General features: G+C 34.2%; 1 protein-coding gene across 2 annotated transcripts in view; it reads left to right on the forward strand.

Moving 5' to 3' along the window:
* The window catches only part of AGPS (alkylglycerone phosphate synthase), a 139,686-nt gene that overhangs the window by 84,101 nt on the left and 36,642 nt on the right, over positions 1-18,943 (forward strand). For both annotated transcript variants that reach the window (XM_004577025.3, XM_058664673.1), the window contains exons 12-15: positions 3,184-3,235; positions 8,355-8,431; positions 11,720-11,832; positions 17,056-17,125. In XM_004577025.3, coding sequence (XP_004577082.2) covers positions 3,184-3,235; positions 8,355-8,431; positions 11,720-11,832; positions 17,056-17,125 — 312 coding nt within the window. The remainder of the gene's footprint in view (positions 1-3,183; positions 3,236-8,354; positions 8,432-11,719; positions 11,833-17,055; positions 17,126-18,943) is intronic.

The following is an 18,943-nucleotide window of genomic DNA, read 5'->3' on the forward strand; positions in this document are numbered from 1 at the left end:
GCATTTCATGTTGTGTTTTAGCTGCTGTGTCAGACACTCTCACATGCAGTAATAACTTCCGCTCATTTCAAGTTCCAAATAAATGTTTTGTATACGTACAGTGATGTACAATAATTAACAAACTTGTCAAGAAATCATAAACTAGGCTGGATTCTGTTTTGAAATTTGAATGCTTTACTTATGAGAATTTACTTATAATCATAACTGAAAAACTATTTGGACTTTAAAAAATTTGGTAATATTAAAATATGAGACTTTAAAGGTGCTAGTTTGAATTTGAAAATTTCAAAAAAAACAACATTAAAAATTAATATCTAGAATAAAAAACTTCCTTTTATCAGACCTTTTTCAGTAGTAGTATTTTATTTCTACTACCTAAGTCTCCTCAATATAAATAGGAATAATAAATTAATTAGAACATATGATTTGCCTGACAATTTAAAATCACATTCCATTTAGGGAATACCAATTACTATATGATATAGCAATTCCACAAGGTTTAAATTTAATTTCCAGCATTTGTATTTGCTTGAAATTAAATACTAATTGACATTTCCTATACTAAATACTGTATACTATAATATACTTGCCTCTAATTTTCTGAAATATTTTTACTTATAATTGTTGTTTTCATTAATAATGTCTGCCAGTGATACAGGTAAAGTTAATCAGGTTGGCAGTAGGAGACTGAATTAATACATTGTTTGTAAGAATTTAAAATGTTTCTTCGATAAGAATGACAGCATGCTCTGAATTCTCGTATTTTACTAATGTGCTTAAGCTGAAAAATATGCATACATATGTTTAATGAATATTCTGTTTTATGAGGAAAGGGCGTTTGATCTAAGCAGACTCCACATGGTTTATTAGAAAGCATTGTGCTCGTATTAAAAACACTCTAGTTTGTAAATATGAACAAATTGAGTTTTCCTTAGCATTTTGGAAACTGGTAACATATTTAGAAGCATTAGCACACTACAAAGGAAAGTTTTTTATACCAAAATTTAAAATTATTCAGCTTGTACATTTTTAGTCTTTTTGTAACTGTTATAATTTTAATAAGACCACAAAGTAGAAAATAAGAAAATTTAATACAGTTTTTGTTTCCAGTATGACTCTGAGGCTGTGTGTGTATGTTGTAGGTGATTTTTTGGAGTTTCTGGTATAACTTAAGTCTTACGTTTTAGTCAGGAAATCTTGTTCTTCCGTCTGTCTTTGCTATTCGATAGTCATCTGACCTTGGTCCTTCAGCCTCGCTGATTCATGTGCTTTCTCTCCTCTGTTCAACAGTGATAATACCAGCTCTGCTCCCCTGCCAGGGTTGCTTGTTGTATCAAATACAGACATACGAAAGCATTGGAAACTATACAATTCCTTAAAATGTCAGGTTATAGGTTATTATTATGTTATGGATATAAAATTACCTAAAACTGTTTCTTTAGACATGAAAGTGGCTTTTTAAATAGAGACTAAATGGTCTCATCTTTAGTACCAAAGGTGAATAAATTGTGTGGTCCTCAGAATAAAAATCTGGCTAGTCATTTCAGTGGGTGCAGTGAGACTTGAATTTGTGTTTTTATAAAAAATTAAATATTCAACTGAAAGCAAATCTACCAAAGATGCTAGAATGCACAAAGCGTGTGTTGAGTTTTGTTCTTTTGAGTGAATCTCAATAGTTTGTCAATACAAACTATTAATAAGTACTATTGGGAATCAAGTATTTAAAAAGTTAATGTCGTTTGTCAAAATGTTGTGGTTTCAAGGCAGTTTCCTGATAGAAGTTTATCTATATTTTAAAAATTATATAGAAAAACACTTCATCTGGCGACCAACTCATTTTAGGTTTAAGGAGAAACTGTAGCCCATTTGTACTTTGTTATGTTTTGTCATCTAAAATTACTGTGAACGTAAGTTTAGCATTCTTTTTTTTTTAAAGATTTATTTATCTTTTATTACAAAGTCAGATATACATAGAGGAGGAGAGACAGAGAGGAAGATCTTCCGTCCGATGATTCACTCCCCAAGTGAGCTGCAATCGGCCAGTGCTGCGCCAATCCGAGGCCGGGAACCAGGAACTTCTTCCAGGTCTCCCAAAGCTTTGGGCCGTCCTCAACTGCCTTCCCAGGCCACAAGCATGGAGCTGGATGGGAAGTGGAGCTGCCGGGGATCAGAACGGGCGTCCATATGGGATCCTGGTGCGTGTTCAAGGCGAGGACTTTAGCTGCTAGGCTACGCCGCTGGGCCCAAGTTTAGCATTCTTATCTGAAATGCTTTGGGCTAGAGGTGTTTTAGATCTTGGTGTTTTCAGATTTTGAAATGTTTTCAAGGATATTATCCATTGAACATGCTTATTGCAGAAATCTGAAATCCATAATGCTTCAAAATCTGAAACCTTTGAGTGTCATATTAGTGTTAAAAAAAGTTTCATATTTTGGATAATTTGGGGTTTTGGATTTTTAAATTAGAATACTCAACTTGTATCTGCTTTCCTGAATTTCCTTCTAAGTTATAACGTGTGCTTGAATAGCTGCAACTAACACTGTTACAGTTTTAGACACATAATTTTATGTTTCAGCGTTTCATACAAGGTCCTAAAAATCTTGGAAATGGATGGTTTTTCTATTAACGTGCATTGGGAGAAAGAATAAAAAGAATAATTTCTACAGTTATATATGAATATATTGCAGCTAATTTTTTAAAGTGTTCTAGCACATGCAAATTTCCATCACCAGTTTCTTTATTTTAGAACCATGTTAGGAACATGATGTCACAGTATAGTTATAAATGACACAATGCTCAAATCAGTGATTTTAGTTGTAAAAATTTCTATTTCTTCTAAAATAATCTACACTGAAATCTGATGTTCTCACAGGTCTTTGCAAGTATTAAACAAATCTTGATCTCCGTAAATTAAAACTTTGGTAACTTGTGTATATCTGTATTTATATATTTCACATGTTGATTTCTCCTTACTAAATACTTTATGAAATGACAAGTATTTTGTCTTCATAATGTTAGTGAAAAGTCTTTATATATCCTTAGGTGTGTGTATATATATATATATATATTTATCTTTAGGCACTAAACTCCCAGTTGTTTAAACATGGGAAGATAATACTCATGTTCTACTTGTCTAGTTTCTTACTGTATTAAATTTGCAACATTGTCTTCTGTCTTAAACAGAGATGTGCTCCTGCATCCATTCGCCTCATGGACAACCTGCAATTTCAGTTTGGTAAGTGAAGAGTGGTAACTTCATTTTTTTATTTTTATTTTTTGAAAATTGAGAGGCTTTTTTAACATCAAAAATCGGTCTGATCAGACAGAGAACAACAAAATAAGCTTAGAATCAGACAGGAAACGGTCAGCGTGGATTCACATATACCTTACTAGGTGGGCCACAAAGATTAGTTACTCCTCACTAGGGTATTAAAGATTTCTCTGTACACCCCTCCTAAAACTGTACTGCATCTAAACTGCTGACATATGTCTTGTTAGAGTTATAAGCCAGTCTAGACTACCCAAAAAAAAGAAAAAAAAAAAAAGCCAGGCTCAGCAAAATTAGGCTTGAATGCTATAAAATGCTAAATACTATAATGAAAATAGACACGAGACAGTTGAATAGTGATCTATAGCCATTTTAAGGTGTATAGAACCCAGTTGTATATAAACTAAAATTGAAATGTCAATGAAGAAGTCACAGGATGTGGTTAAGAACTTGCATTTTTTTTAACATATTGGTGACTCAATACTATGTCAATTAACTGCATAACGTTATAAACTGTTGCTGATGTTATGTCGGGGCTTTTAATTGATTGGGATGATACTCTGCCAGCTCTACCTTCAGACCAGAGATGGTCTGCCCAAGAAGCTATTGAACTTATCTAGACAATAAGATGCTGGACTCTATCCTACCTCGGTCCAGCTCTCTACCCCCACATACCCTCTTCATTTTCAACAGTTTTGAGGAATGTCAGTTAATTAACATTAAACAAAGATTCTTTGAAGAAGCACCATTATTTTGTGTAACAGATTGGGTGAGAAATGGGATGCTTCAAATAGTGGCAATTTTAAAGTCTGTTCATGATGCCACCAAAAAAAAAAAAAAAAAAAAAACCACATCACCAACAAAAAACAATGGGAATTGTACTGTACGCTGAGGAAGGAAAATGAATGCCATGATTCCTGTCCTTCAAGAAGCTCTCAGCATGGAGGTAGATTATAACATAAATGAATGAGTGTAGCAGCATTGGGACTTCAACAGAAAGCTATTCTAGGGACCATAGGTCACACACGTAAGAGTGACTAATTCTGCTTGATTTTCCTTGCTATGTGGGTCTAGAGTCAGAAAAGAATTTTAAAGGAAGTTGATAATTGAGCTAAATCTTTAAAGGTGAGCAGAACTTTGCTTCAGACCTTCTGAACTTTTGTTCATGTCAGCAAAAGAATCCTCAGTGTCTTGGCACAATTCAAGTAGTTCTGTGTGACTCAAGCAGAGGATAGGCAATGGACCTAGGTTTTGCAGGATTGATTTGGGTTTTTCTTGTCAGCTGTGGTAGGATTTCTTCATAGAAGCAGTAAAGTCAGTCAGCTTTGTATCTTTGAAAGCTCATTCTGGTTGTATTTTGCAGGCTGGAATAGAAAGGCACAGGTGTGGGGGAAGGACAATAGGAGGTTGAAACAGTTCAAAAACCAAATTTGGGGGGACTTCATGCTGAGGCAGCAATAACGGAAATAGAGAATGGATTTTGAAAAAATTAGTTTGTCAAGTGGTTGTAAAAGGTTAAATGAAAGTGAAGAGTTGAGGACAGCCTCTAGATTTGATTGATTGGAGAGATTAAATTGCAGTGTTGGAAGAATGATTTTAGGGAAAAATACTATAATTAGTGGTATTTATTGTACCATTGGAATATTTGGGTGAACAATTCAGTAGGCAGTTGTGTCTGAAACTTTTTTCTTCCTTTGAATTTCTTAAGAGTTTGTCTTAAGTATTAAGCATATGGCTTAATTTTAATTCTAGTTTCATTACTTCTGCATATTTTTCATATGCTGAAATTTACTTTGGGATTTAAGTTGTAGAATTTAAATACTCTCAGAACAGCCCCTGAAATTAAGAAAATGATTGTTCAATAATAAACACTAACAGCTAAGTTAGGCAGACTTTTGTTTATCATATCTAGGAGTAGTTTAGACTTTTATATGTAGGAAAGTGATGATAATTACATAGGAACTTAACTAAGGAAATCAAATTTATAACATGGGAAGGGTTATTTTTTAAATTAGATTCTTCTAATAATTGTTTATTTCTTTAAACAAATTGTTTTCAAATTACTGTACTACTGATAAAATTTAAAATAAATGTGTTCCATTACTAATAGTTAAACCAAGTGAAAATCAAGCTTCCTCTGTTTTGGTCTGCATTTAGACATCTTGGTGTAATGAGAGACACAGATGTAACTAATAAAACTATGTTATCCTTTTACGTGTCATAGTTGGTTTTTAAAGAAAACATCCTCTGACTATCATCTCTGTTTCCATTTCATTGCTATACCTAGAAACTTATGTCCAGCTTTGTGATTGAGCATATTTTCTGTAAGATTTTTTTTTCTTTCCTAAAAATTTATCTTTTTATTTGAGAAGCAGAGAGAGAGATAGATTGAGAGAAAAATCTTCTATCTGCTGGTTCACTCTCTGAATGACTGTAACATCAGATTGGACCAGGCCAAAGACAGGAACCTAGAACTCCATCTGGGTTTCAAGTGCTTGGGTCATCTTCTGCTGCTTTCTCAGGCATGTTAGCAGAGAGCTGGGTCAGAGGTGCTAGAGCTGGGACTTAAAGTGGTGCTCACTGGAAGCAAAACTAAACTCACTGTGTCGCAATGCCTGCCCCCAGTCTCCACTGTGTCTCACGTCCTTCTGTCTTTTACTCAGCCACCACAATAATCTTTTTGAAAAATATAGATTTACCCTGATTTTGACTGACTGTACTCTTTTTGAAGGTTCCATTTAAGCATTTTCACCTGTCTATACTGGCATGGTGTTGATTAAGCAACTTAAAGGAGTATAATATGTATTATACATATAGCTGGTCAGGATTTGTGTCATTTTGATTATCAAAGAAACACAAGTCATGTTTATGTTTGTTAGTATTTTTAATATCACTCTGCTTCTGCCACAGAAACTTTTACTATATTACATTAAATTTAATTTTCAGTATATTGAAATTATCTATAGATTTCCCCTGGAGGTAATGTTTCTCAATTTTCAGGACTGTTTCTTAGTCCTTTTTGTATCTCCTAATATCACATAATAGGCACTTAGATGATGGTTAAATTCATCTTTGAACAGATCCTAAAAAGCATTGGTCTGAGAACATTATCAATTCCATAGTTTATCAGATTTCTCCTCAAAGCTATTCTTCAGTGATGTATTACCATTTTACAAATGACTCAGAGGCTAAACGTTTTTCCTGAATCCATAAGTCTTATGTAGTACAGCTTGGATTAAACCCAAAAACTTAAAACTTTTTTCATTGTGTCAAAACACTTATTTGAAACATACATATTTAGTTAATCCTCTTAAGTTACTTAATTAACCTTGTAAAAACACAGAAGTTCACTAGTCAGACTGTCCAGGTAGTAAGTTTAGAGTGAGTTTGGTATAATAGATAAGATGTGTTATCTGAGATATATTTGGAATGCAATTAATTTGATAGGCAACATTAATTTAAGAAAAAATAAAAGATACAATGATCTCTAGTTAATACTAGTAATACTTGATTCACTTAAAAGTCAATAATGTATTTAATACTTTATTTTTAAAAGCTATTATCTCAGCTCAATACTAGGAATATGTATGACTGGTTGTCATTAGTGCTAATTAAAATTGTAATGCAAATGTCACTGAGTTAAAATGAATATTTACCCTTATGGATTATTGCATACATGAACTTAGACAAAATGTTAAGAAGTGATAAGGATTATTTTCTATTGTGGTACCATTTAGAGTCCTCATGTATTGTATAAAGCCATGTGAATTAACCTTTGTGTAGACAGTTCCAGTTACTTGCAAGAAAACAATACCCATACACTCAACACAGACACTTACGTATATATTTCCAATTGTTAATAAAGGATGAGTTTCATTTGGGATGTTGTTTCTGAATTTATACATATTAAATATTGTATCTTTTAAATAAATACCATTTTTGCTAGAGAAATATATCTGATAAGTTATAATAAAATAAAAAATAATCCACAATTCTTATTAATGATTCAGGTGCACAAACATTTTTTACTAGATATCTAATTTACATTTTGTGTTGCTTGCTTCTTTTAAATTTTGTTTTACTCAGTTCCAGCTTGATAGCTAACTTTTAAAATCTGGTTAATACTTAAACTACTGGATCCTTTATGTGACACAGTTCTCTTAATAATCAGCAAAAATGTAATTAATGCATGTTAGAGATTCAGATTCCTGCTTCAAAAGTTAGAAGATTAATGTAAAAGACTATTAGTCTTGTTTATAATTGTTTTAAAGGAAGGCTTTTAACAAAAACTCTAAAACCTTAACTCCTTTTTTAAAAAAAAATAAGTTTTTATCTATAGATAATTTTAGTGCTAGAAAAGTACTAATTTTTTTTATAAAATTCTGTCTAAATGATATGCCACAGTTTTCTGAATTGGGCTCATGACATTAACCCCGGATGTATGACCCTCAAATGTTAACAGTAATGAGAGTTGGGAAGTTGCTGCTCTGAAAACAATGAGAAAACAGTAAAGGGTTTTCACTCAATTAAATTTAATTCTCAGACGAAGGTGTTAATTTAACAGACTCTGAGACACCATTTATTTTATTTTGGCAATTTCAATTCTATGGGTGTAATTAAGGGAGCAGTTGCTAGTTTTATGCCAAGGATTCTGGGTGAATTAAGAATTAATTAAGAAACAACTTGAAACTTGGCTTTGGTTTGGTTATGGTTCTGAATGGTTTTTGTATAATTAAAAAAATAAAAATAAAACCAACCTCCATTGGGTATTTTTTAATGAAATAAAAAGTAATGAAGTAGTTTTAGTGTGTATAAAGTGTACCATTAAAGGGTAGCCTAAACTATGTGTAGTATTAATTACATATAGTAATTTGACTTAAAAACAAACCAAGAATCAGTTTTGTTAATAAAATGTTTGTAACTTTTAAAAGGAGATTAAGATAAAAGCTGAAGATACTCACACAGAGAAATTTAGGTTTAAAGTGATAAAAACTATGAGAGATTTGTCTAGGATATTTAAATGAAGTAGGCTGTTTCTCAAAAGCCACAGAACTTGTCATTAAATATAAACTTTTTCTCTTCTTAGGTCATGCTCTTAAACCTCAGGTTTCCTCTATCTTTACATCATTTTTGGATGGATTAAAAAAGTTTTATATCACAAAGGTAAGAATTTGTATAGAATTCTGAAATTTTACAATGCTTACTAGGTTGTTAGTTTCCTGTCTTCTTCCCTTCACTGACAACAACTGTGGGATGCTTTGCTATATTGCATGTATATTTCATAATTATTTTTCATTTTGGAAAAAGTATTTCACCAAAAAATTACTCATATAATTCTGGACATTTTAAAATTCTCTTCCAATTTATAAGAAGGCTGTATCTATTTAATGCATCCAACATTTTTTTAACTTGAAGTTTTTCTCTTTATAGTAGATATCCATGAGTAAAATAAGCATGAATGTGTGTGTTTTAGCTTCAGATTGCTGAATTTCTTTTCTAAAGGGTTATGCCAGCTTACACTCTCAACAATGATATGTCTGTAATTTCCTGTTGTATTCTTGTTATTGCACGTAGAATTTCGTTTATATTTTATGTTTACCAGAAAGAAAGCTTGGTGTTTCTTGGTACTCCAGAGACACCAACAGTTCCCTGTATTTTCTACATGTAATTTTTGTGAATTATAAGTAACTGGGAATGACTATTACGCCAGGAGTGACAGCTTCGTTTCTGTGTGTGTGTGTGTGTGTGCTTTGATGGTTGTCCTCTGAGTAATGAAAGCATTAAATGTCACTTGTCACAAATTTTGTATATAATTTTTCTAGTCAGTCTCTTTTAGTGGAGATTTTGCTAAAATTTCATTTTTTTTCTTTGTTTGTGATTATTTAATTACTGCTTAGCTTAGAAAAGCCTATCTTTTCCCAGAAATATGGTCAGGGCCATTTTATTCTCTACCTCTCTCTCACACTCTCTCTTTCTCTAACAGGGAAGTCTTTAAAAAAAAAAAAAAAACCTGTTGTTATTTCAGTTTTCTGTGTGAGATAAAATCAACATTGATCTTCACCTCCCACTTCCCCATTACTAACTAGTGTCAACACCATTAGCTATCCCTGCTTTTCTCACATCTTCTTACATAGCACTTATCTGAGAATTTCCAGTTTTCCCTCTTATTTTCCTTAAATTTTTTTTTTCCTTAGTACCACTTGCTACTGCTTATTATTCTAGAAAATTGTTGAAAAGTCTTACTTTTAAGAAGTTCATTGGGGTTTTGTTGGAATTGGAGTAAGCTAATATTTTGATTTGGGTGCACATTGACAGGTTTATATTGTTTCATTTATGCATTCAAGAATATAGATCTTTCTCATCTTTTTAAGACATGTTTTCCTAATGCAGTTATTTATATTATTTTTAAGATTTTAGTAGATACCCATTTAATTTTATGCCTAAGATCTCTTTTTTAAGATTTATTTATTTTTATTGTAAAGGCAGAGAGACAGAGAGAGGAGGAGAGACAGAGAGGAAGATCTTCCATCCAATGATTCACTCCCTAAGTGAGCCGCAATGGGCCGGTGCTGCTCCAATCCGAAGCCGGGAACCTGGAACCTCTTCTGGGTCTCCCATGCGGGTGTAGGGTCCCATTGCATCGGGCCGTCCTCGGTTGCTTTCCCAGGCCACAAGCAGGGAGCTGGATGGGAAGTGGAGCTGCCGGGATCAGAACCGGCGCCCATATGGGATCCCGGTGCGTTCAAGGCGAGGACTTTAGCTGCTAGGCCACACCGCTGGGCCCCTAAGATCTCTCTTGAAAATATATAATGACGGGAGGGCACGAAAACTAGGACAGGGGCTGGGGTGGCTAGACAGACACCCAACAACATCCGTGAAGGCTGGATAGTTGAGTTGGTTAGATGGAACAAGATTTTTTTTTTTTTAAAGATTTATTATTATTGGAAAGCTGGATATACAGAGAGGAGGAGAGACAGAGAGGAAGATCTTCCATCCGATGATTCACTCCCCAAGTGAGCAGCAATGGGCCGGTGCGCTCCGCTCCGCTCCGAAGCCGGGAACCAGGATCCTCCTCCGGGTCTCCCACGCGGGTGCAGGGTCCCAAAGCTTTGGGCCGTCCTCGACTGCTTTCCCAGGCCACAAGCAGGGAGCTGGATGGGAAGTGGAGCTGCCGGGATTAGAACCGGCGCCCATATGGGATCTCGGGGCGTTCAAGTGAGGACTTTAGCCGCTAGGCCACGCCGCCAGGCCCGGAACAAGGTTTTAATACCCACTGACATGTATGAGAGCAGAAAGGGATGTGGGACAGACTGGACTAGTCTGCTACACATACTGGCAAACCAGGGTAGGGGTGGGCCTGGTAGGGGTTATTGTGGGTCGCTCCAACTAGGCTGCAGCTCTCACTGGTTTATGTGAGGGCCAAGTATGTGCTGGGCAGAACCAGGCTGGACTGCAAACACCCATTGGTTCCAGTGGAAGACAGGGATGGAAACAGAACCAACCCAGCAATTGCAACCACCAGCTGATTGGAGCGATGGACTGTGCCCGGCCCTGTGCTTGCTAGTACATACAAGAATCTGGTCTGGGAACACCTCAGACAAAGTTTCTTTGGAGATTCCCCCCAATCGAGATTCCAGACTCAGAACCCTAACCATCAAAAGACAGAGGACAGAACAAGTCAATCAACCACCTCAGCTATATGTTGGCAATGAAAATACTGGGCAAACGGAGATTCTATGATGGTCTGTGTCAATCAGTGGATTCTCCAACGACATCGTGCTTGGAGTGGAGAGAGTGGTAGCAATTCAGAACTGTTGAACTATCAAAACCACTTGAGCAAGACCCTCGGAGCATGCCCCACATCTGGGACCTGGGGTGGGTGGGAGACTGGGTGGGGCTTCTCCCTTAAAATCCCCTTTTACATCAGATAGATTAAGGAAACAATACGGAACTAATTGTTTTGCCCATCTTCCGGTAGTGCTTGAACTTTTTTACTCTAATTATGTCAAGATTGTAAAAAAATAATTAATTAATTAATTTAAAAAAGAAAATATATAATGAGAAGTTGTTTTTAGCAAATAAGGATGTTGTTAGGTTTTACTCTTCATCTTTAAATCTAGCTACTTTATCATTTTATAGTTTTTAATTCTTTTTTATTCTTTACTACTGTTACAATTTGATAAATTGCATATGATATTTACCTACCAGTATATGTCATTCTGATTAATACTATAGCATAATTTGGAATGTAGTTTTATTATGTTATAATGACCTGAGTAGGTACAATAAGCATTCTTCTTGTATGATACACTAAGTTCCAAAGTTCAGTTTTTAGGAAGTTGATGCATTTGAGCCTAGGTTAGCAACAAGAAAACAAAATGTATTTCAGTTTACTATTTTGTAGACTTAAAACTTATTTATGATCTTAACATTTTATGTTATCTTTTGCAGTTTAAAGGATTCGATCCGAATCAACTAAGTATAGCTACATTGCTGTTTGAGGGGGACCGTGAGAAAGTTCTTCAACATGAAAAACAAGTTTATGACATTGCTGCAAAATTTGGGTATGACTTTAAGTTCGTAATTGCCAAGAGAAAATTTAGTGAAAATTCTAGTGTTTCCAAACAGTTATTAATATGGTAGGCATTAACTTCCGTGAGTAGATGTGTCTCAAGAAGTTATTAATCTAAGTTTAATATATTATAAATACATTAATACATTATGATAGTAGATTCAAAATTGTTTTCCTTTATTTCTAAAATGTGTAAGTTAGATTTATATACTACTCATATTTGTCTAATCATATGTATATTGTATTTCTTTTAGATTTTTATATTAATGGCAATTTTGTGGGTTTTATTTCTTGTGCTAGAGTAAAATAGAGAAAAATTCATTGTCATGTTACTCTTTTGTTACAATAATGTATGTATAGACCATGTGATACTTATGTTTTTAAAAGGAAATTTTGTTTAATCAAAGGTATTTGATAAATTATTTATACTCCACCCCTGTCACTTAGTGTTTTGTGCTAGTATAAAGAAACAGAGAACATTTCACATCTAAAACCAACTGAATAATGATGGGGTGGTTTCTGTCTGTCAGCTTGATGGATTATAAGACTGATCTATGGGAACCACAGTGAAAATGCCATTTATCAGGTCTCATTTTTTTTTCTTTCATTTTTAAGTGCATAAACTAAGAGCTTTCTGGAACTCTTTGTTTTTTTTTTTTTTCTTAGATATTATAACATATACATTATACTCAGCTTGAATTTTTGACAAATATTTTCTTTTATCATTTTGCTATTTTTAAAGAAAGCTAATGAACACTTAATGTAGAGCCATGTTGTTAAACATCCCACTTTTATGTAATTTTTCCACATATGTCAGCCCTTTATCCTTAGGATTGTCTGAACTTAGTATTAAAATGCAATATAATTTGTGGAGGAAATGTTTTGATCATAAGCTTAATCTTAGTTTACTCTTATAACTGTTTTTAAGTATTAAAATTTAATTCCTTTTATTTTTATCATTTTCTAAAGTTGGCTATTGGAAATTCTTTTAAAAAGATATACTTTTTCTCCTCTGATAATACTTTTGGCAGAATTACTGATATTTTAAATAAGTTAGTTTAAAGTATTAATGTCCAAATGGGTTCGATTTCAGATCTTCTCATTTTGGTCTGAATTTCTGGAACATATATGCTTCTCTTCCCAGAAGGAATTTAAATCTATGTGTTAACCTGCTATTGGGTTTCTATGTGGTATATAATTTAGAGTGGTTTTTTTCCCTTAAAACTCAAGAGGTTTAATATGAAATCTTTTGTATCTGTTCTAACCTTAAATATCAGAGACTTTAAAATTGTTTCTTAAATTTTTAATTGGGATTGCAAAGTATTTCATGTAATGGAAGAAGTGAACATTATGTGCCAAGTAGAATTGCTGTATATAGTGTTAAATTTGGGGACTAGGGTTAAATTTGCTTAAATGCAACCACACATACATACAAATTTTATTTTGTAGAATCTGTGATCATAATTGCAATCCAGAGTGGCTAGCAAATATTTAGGAGTTAGTTCTGGACCACGTTTCCTGTTGGACTGTGGTAGATTGTTTTTCTTACCTCCCCCATAAGTTTTATAGTTCGTGACCTGTCTTCTTGGGCATCAGCGTTGGTGTCTGTTGTATGTTAGATGCTTGGTTAAGTATTTTTGGAGTGAATTAACTAAAGTGAAGACTACTTTGTACCTGATATAGTTTATTCTCCTTAATTTATGCCAAATTATTATGCTAACAGTCAAGCATTGTTATTCCATTTTTAGGAGTTTTCAGAGCTATTTGTCAGTTTTGCTTAAGCTATCCCCTATCATGAGGCTCAGTAAGAGTTGTTTTTAAAACACAAGATCCAGTGGTCTTCACATTCTGATACTGGAGCTCCATAGCTGTTGGTTTAACTCTAGCAATGTTTACTCTCAACAAAACTTTTATCAAATCCATCCATTAAAAATAGATTATAGTAAATGAAATATCAAACCTTGGAAATGATTGAGGCCTCACTGTTGCTTATTATTGCTCTGTCATAGTTAAACTTAACTTTTTAATGTGCTTTCATTTTGGCTCCCTCCATTTAAATAGAGAAAGCAACACAGATTATCTTTAGGCAGATGAATTAGGAATATTTTGATTTTTTTTAATACTCACAATTACCTTCTTTTGGTTTTCTAGTAGGTGTCCTGCTAGTTGTCTGTATGTACTATTTTTTGTTCTCATTACTGGGGATTTGGGCATAGTTTTCTTATTTAAAATGTCACTCTATCCTCAAACCTCAGTTTTTTCCCCTTTTACATAACAAGCCAGAGGAAAGCACAACTGATTTATCTCATGTTAAACCTTTCATATGTTGGTATAGATCATTATTTTATTTTGAGTGAGGGGATTATTAATTCATCATTTATTTCCTCTTTTTATCTTCAATTCTGATCACTTCATTAGCTTTAGATTATTTTTAATGAAGAAGCACCTAAAATGCATTTTAATGTGCTAGCCATTTTTTCCTTGCCTTCTATTCCCACTACAACCTTCTTAGATGCCATTGAACACATGTAATCCAACAAAATATAATAGCCACACAATGAACAGTCATCCTGGGTTGTTTATCCATGTTGGCTAGTGATGCACTGTAACTTCTCTTAATAGCTGAGCAGAATAAACATTCCCTGTCAGCACTCCTGACCAATATTTTGACAGATACCATAGAACTGAAGGTAATAAGTTACAGTTATTTTTTAAATGTGCTTAAGTTGTTTAATGTAACTCAGCCTGAGAGTAATTCAGTTCACAGATGGTCCTTTTGTAAAAGGATTGTCTCTCATTTCTCTTTCCTTAATCTTCCCCACCCTTCCTCATGAAGCAGCTCTCTCACTGCTCAGAAGCTTTACAAATTGATATTGAAGTTTGTTGTAGTTGTAGTTTTTTTTTTTAATAGTGGTTACTAGAATAGCAGTTTAGAGGCATTTAAGTTTTAGCAAACACAGTTTTGTCTGGATGTTGTATGTAAGATGTTAATTCTGGCTAGTCCTATGTTAGGACTTTCTTCAACATGACGGGGACCAACCAGCCTACTAAATGCTCGTCCCTGCCCGTGAAATCTGAATGCTGGTCTCTTAAATCTTGCTGAGCTTCGCTTTCCTTTCCTTTCACCATCAGGTCCAGGGCAGACTGTTTCCTAGGGCTTTGTTTTCTTTCTCTTCAGCTCAGAATCTGACTCGATTTCTTATCTACCCGAGTTACGGACTTGGCTATTTTCCTCCAGGTTCTTGCCGTGATCATTTTCTGGCTTGTTTTCCTTTTTGTTTTGGAGTTTTATTTGTTTTTGTAGATCTATCTCCAGTCTTACACTAAATCCAGAATTGCCTTCTGTCTGATCTTATTTTTCACTTTCATCTGCTTGACTAAGTTTTGTCTTTGTTCATGAATGTTCCATCTATACAGTTCTCTTCAAGTACACCACAACTGCTTCTTTCAAGTCATTGCCACACCTTCTAGTATATGTGCTGCCGAAGTGAGCACGCTACACCTTCTAGATGACAATAATTTGCAAATAGCTAACTATCATAGTGTCAGAAAATTCTCATGTAGCCTGTGTTTTCTAGCCTGAAATTGCCTTATGCTATTTGTATAGAATGGAGAATACTTCTAGACTATATTTAGTTACCATGGAATCCAGTAAAACCTCAGGAAACAAAGGATTTAATTGAAAGCTGTTAGTTGAGACCATAAAAAATTTTGATTCTTTAGTTGACTTAAATGAGTTAAAATTTCATTTCTGTCTGATAATGTAAAAAAATGTAACTAAATACTTACTAAAGCTGTACTTGTTTATTTCCTTTTCAAATAAGAGTAATGTTCACCAGCTGGAGTACTTGAACTGAATTATATGATATATGAGATTAATTCTAACTGGAATATCAAATACAGTAATTTCTTGGATAAAAATTGCTTTCAAATTGAAAGAGGTAGTGTATATGTCCTAGCAATAAGACGTTACTTATTTTCTTGCAATTATCTGTGCACTGCTTTGTAAACTATTTCTTTGAAGACTTATTTTGTCTCCTTTAAATAATAAACTCCTTACAATAAGCATGATATATAAAACCCCAAAAACTGTCTACTCAAGTGCTTCACAGACTTTTTGGAATTGGGAATTCCTAGTCAGTTATCACAGTTCTTTGTATTTGAACAGCGGAATATAATAACAATTCAATAAAAACTGAACATCCTTTATGCAAAGTGCTTAAGACTCAGTGGATTTTGTATATTTTTGTTTGTTTTGGCATATTTGCATGCACATAATAGGCTGTCTTGGGAACAGGATCTGAGTCCAAATATGAACTACATTGGTTTCATGTACACATTGTAAACATAGCCTGAAGGTAATTTTATACAGTATTTTAGTGCACATGCATTTTGATTGCAACTCATCATGTGAGGTCCATAGAATTTTCCACTTGTGATGTTCTGTTGGTTCTTAAAATGTTTCACATTTTGGAGTATTTCAGATTTGGATTTTCAGAGTCAGGAAATTCAACCTGTATGAGTAGGATATGGGTATTTTAAGTATATTGTTACACTTGTATGGATTATTTCATGTTATTTAAACTTGTTTTTCATGGCCAGTTCTTTCACTGTTTCATTTTTATGTGAAGATTTTTACCTGTTTATTTGAAAGGAAGAGTTAGAGAGAAAGCCAGACAGAGGTCTTCCAACCTCTGTTTCGCTCCCCAGAAGACCACGGCAGCCAAAGCTGGGCTAGTCTGAAGACAGGAGCTCCTTGTAGGTGTAAGGTCCAAAGCATTTGGCCATCTTTCCTTGCTTTCCCAGGAGGATTAGCAAGGAGCTGGAGTAACCAGGACTCCACCCTTCACCCGTGTGGGCTTTCTGCTTTGCACAGCATTGTAACTTTCTTAGAAGTAGCCCATTCATTGCCCTTTTGAACATACGGGGAGAAGTAGCTGAGTTCAAATGAGTCAGTTTTGTTTGGTGGATTGAAGTTTGAGATTAATGACTAAACTGAAGTACTAGAAGTATTTTCAGATTTTTCTTCTGCAAACTCAATCTCTTGACAGTTTTTTGATGTGGATAAATAAATGAGATTAAGATAAAAATGGGTTGCTTTGTGATATATATTAAACTGCTAAACAGTTATGGTGAGGTATTTTATCAGTTTGCATAGTTTATATGTTTTATTGGTTCCTTTGGCATGTATTGATAGTTTGTTCTTTAATTACAGTGGGTTGGCTGCTGGAGAAGATAATGGTCAGAGAGGTTATTTACTTACATATGTCATTGCATACATTCGAGTAAGTTATATCTTATTTGCCTTGCCATTTACTTTTGTGACTCAATACCTTTACTTTGTATGAATGAAGTTGTCTTTATTTCCTTAAGCTCTGAGCTATTCTACTGTAGCACATCATCTTCACATGCAATCCAGATTCTCTGGAATCTTCAAAGGCACATTTCAACATTCAGTATATGCTTTTGAGGAACTTAAGATGATTTAATATGTCTTTCTAGTATTAAAAAAAATGAAGCCTGAAAGTTGGGAAAAATTCTATTCCCAACATTATTTGGTCAGAATCAACCTATGTTTAAAGCACCATTTCTTATTTGATTTAAAATCATTTTCAAGATTTATAACTCTTTAACTGGGTCTATAAAATATGCGATTTAACTTGATTACAAGTAGCTGATCATTACAAGTAATGATTACTATATAGAATCTAAAAAATAATTCACGTGCACTTGTGCTAAAATTTTCATAATTGTAGCTTTTCTACTTAAGTGAAACTTTGAGTCATTAATCTCAAGTCTTTTACCATCTTTCACACTTAGTAGTAGAAAATTGTTCTTTTGAAATTTTGTTTTCTTTAGTTTTGTTTTAGTTCTTTGGCTATAACAAACTCGGGTTTCTCAATTGTCTTATGCTGAGTGTGGTGCTACTTTTGGAAAATTTTTAAAAATTAGCCTTTTATGTAATTTGAATGATATTCTCAAACTCAGATATCCTACTGAGAATTTGCCTTTCTCAAATACTGAACTCTAATTTTTCACTTTGCACTTGTTTAATCTTATAACCCTTGTATGTATAATTTGTTTTTACTTCTAAGAAAGTTCAAAATCAAAGTTCAAGTTTATAAGTAATTTAGTCTTAGCTAAGACTTAAATTTTAAGTTGCAGTGAATTTGAAGTATCTAGTCCTTTTCCCTCCTTCCTGTCTTTAACAATGATGATAGTGAAAAATATATTTATTGCCAGCTTGCTGCATTAGAAATTCTGATCAAGAGATCTATAGCTCATGAAGGTAATTGGTGATTTTAGAGCTTATAAATAATGTCTGCTAGTGAACTTAGTGTTCCAACTTGCTCAGTAATAATCATTTTGAGCATATACAAAATTTGAGTTTAGACATTTTCTCTGAGATTGACCATTTGCCCATTTGCACAATTCCAGAAAAATTAAATACAATTATGACAGATACAGCATAGACACAATTTTAGGAAAATTTATTAATTTTTAGAGTTCCATTTAATATTAAAGCTGACTCAAAAGTAACTTGGGGATTTTCTCGGACCTGGGTTATTTTATTTTTTTAAAAAAATTGCAGTGCCTGAAAGTTAAGAAGCAACTTGGGATGCCTGCACCCCATATCAAATTGCAGGGACTAGTGGTAGCTCCACTCCTGCTTATAGCTTCCTGCTAACATGCACCTGGTGAGGCGTCATGTGATGCTCCATATAGCTGGCTTTCTGCTGAGATGAAATTTCCAGCTCTCAGCTTCAACCTGGCCCATCCCTAGCTCCCTTTGTGCTTCTCTTCCTCCCTTCTTTCTTTTCTTTCTTCCTTCCTACCTCCCTTTCTTTCCTTTTTCATTCCTTCCCTCCCTGCTTTTCCCCCCACACCGTCCTTTCTCCCCTCCTTCCCTCATTCCTGTCTTCCTTAAGACTGATTTATTTATTAGAAAGGCAGAATGAGGGCCCGGCGGCGTGACCTTGAACGCACCGGAATCCCATATGGGCGCCGGTTCTAATTCCAGCAGCTCCACTTCCCATCCAGCTCTCTGCTTGTGGCCTCGAAAAGCAGTCAAGGACGGCCCAAAGCTTTGGGACACTGCACCC

Source organism: Ochotona princeps, chromosome 5 (genome assembly GCF_030435755.1).
Source record: "Ochotona princeps isolate mOchPri1 chromosome 5, mOchPri1.hap1, whole genome shotgun sequence".
Classification (NCBI taxonomy): domain Eukaryota; kingdom Metazoa; phylum Chordata; class Mammalia; order Lagomorpha; family Ochotonidae; genus Ochotona; species Ochotona princeps.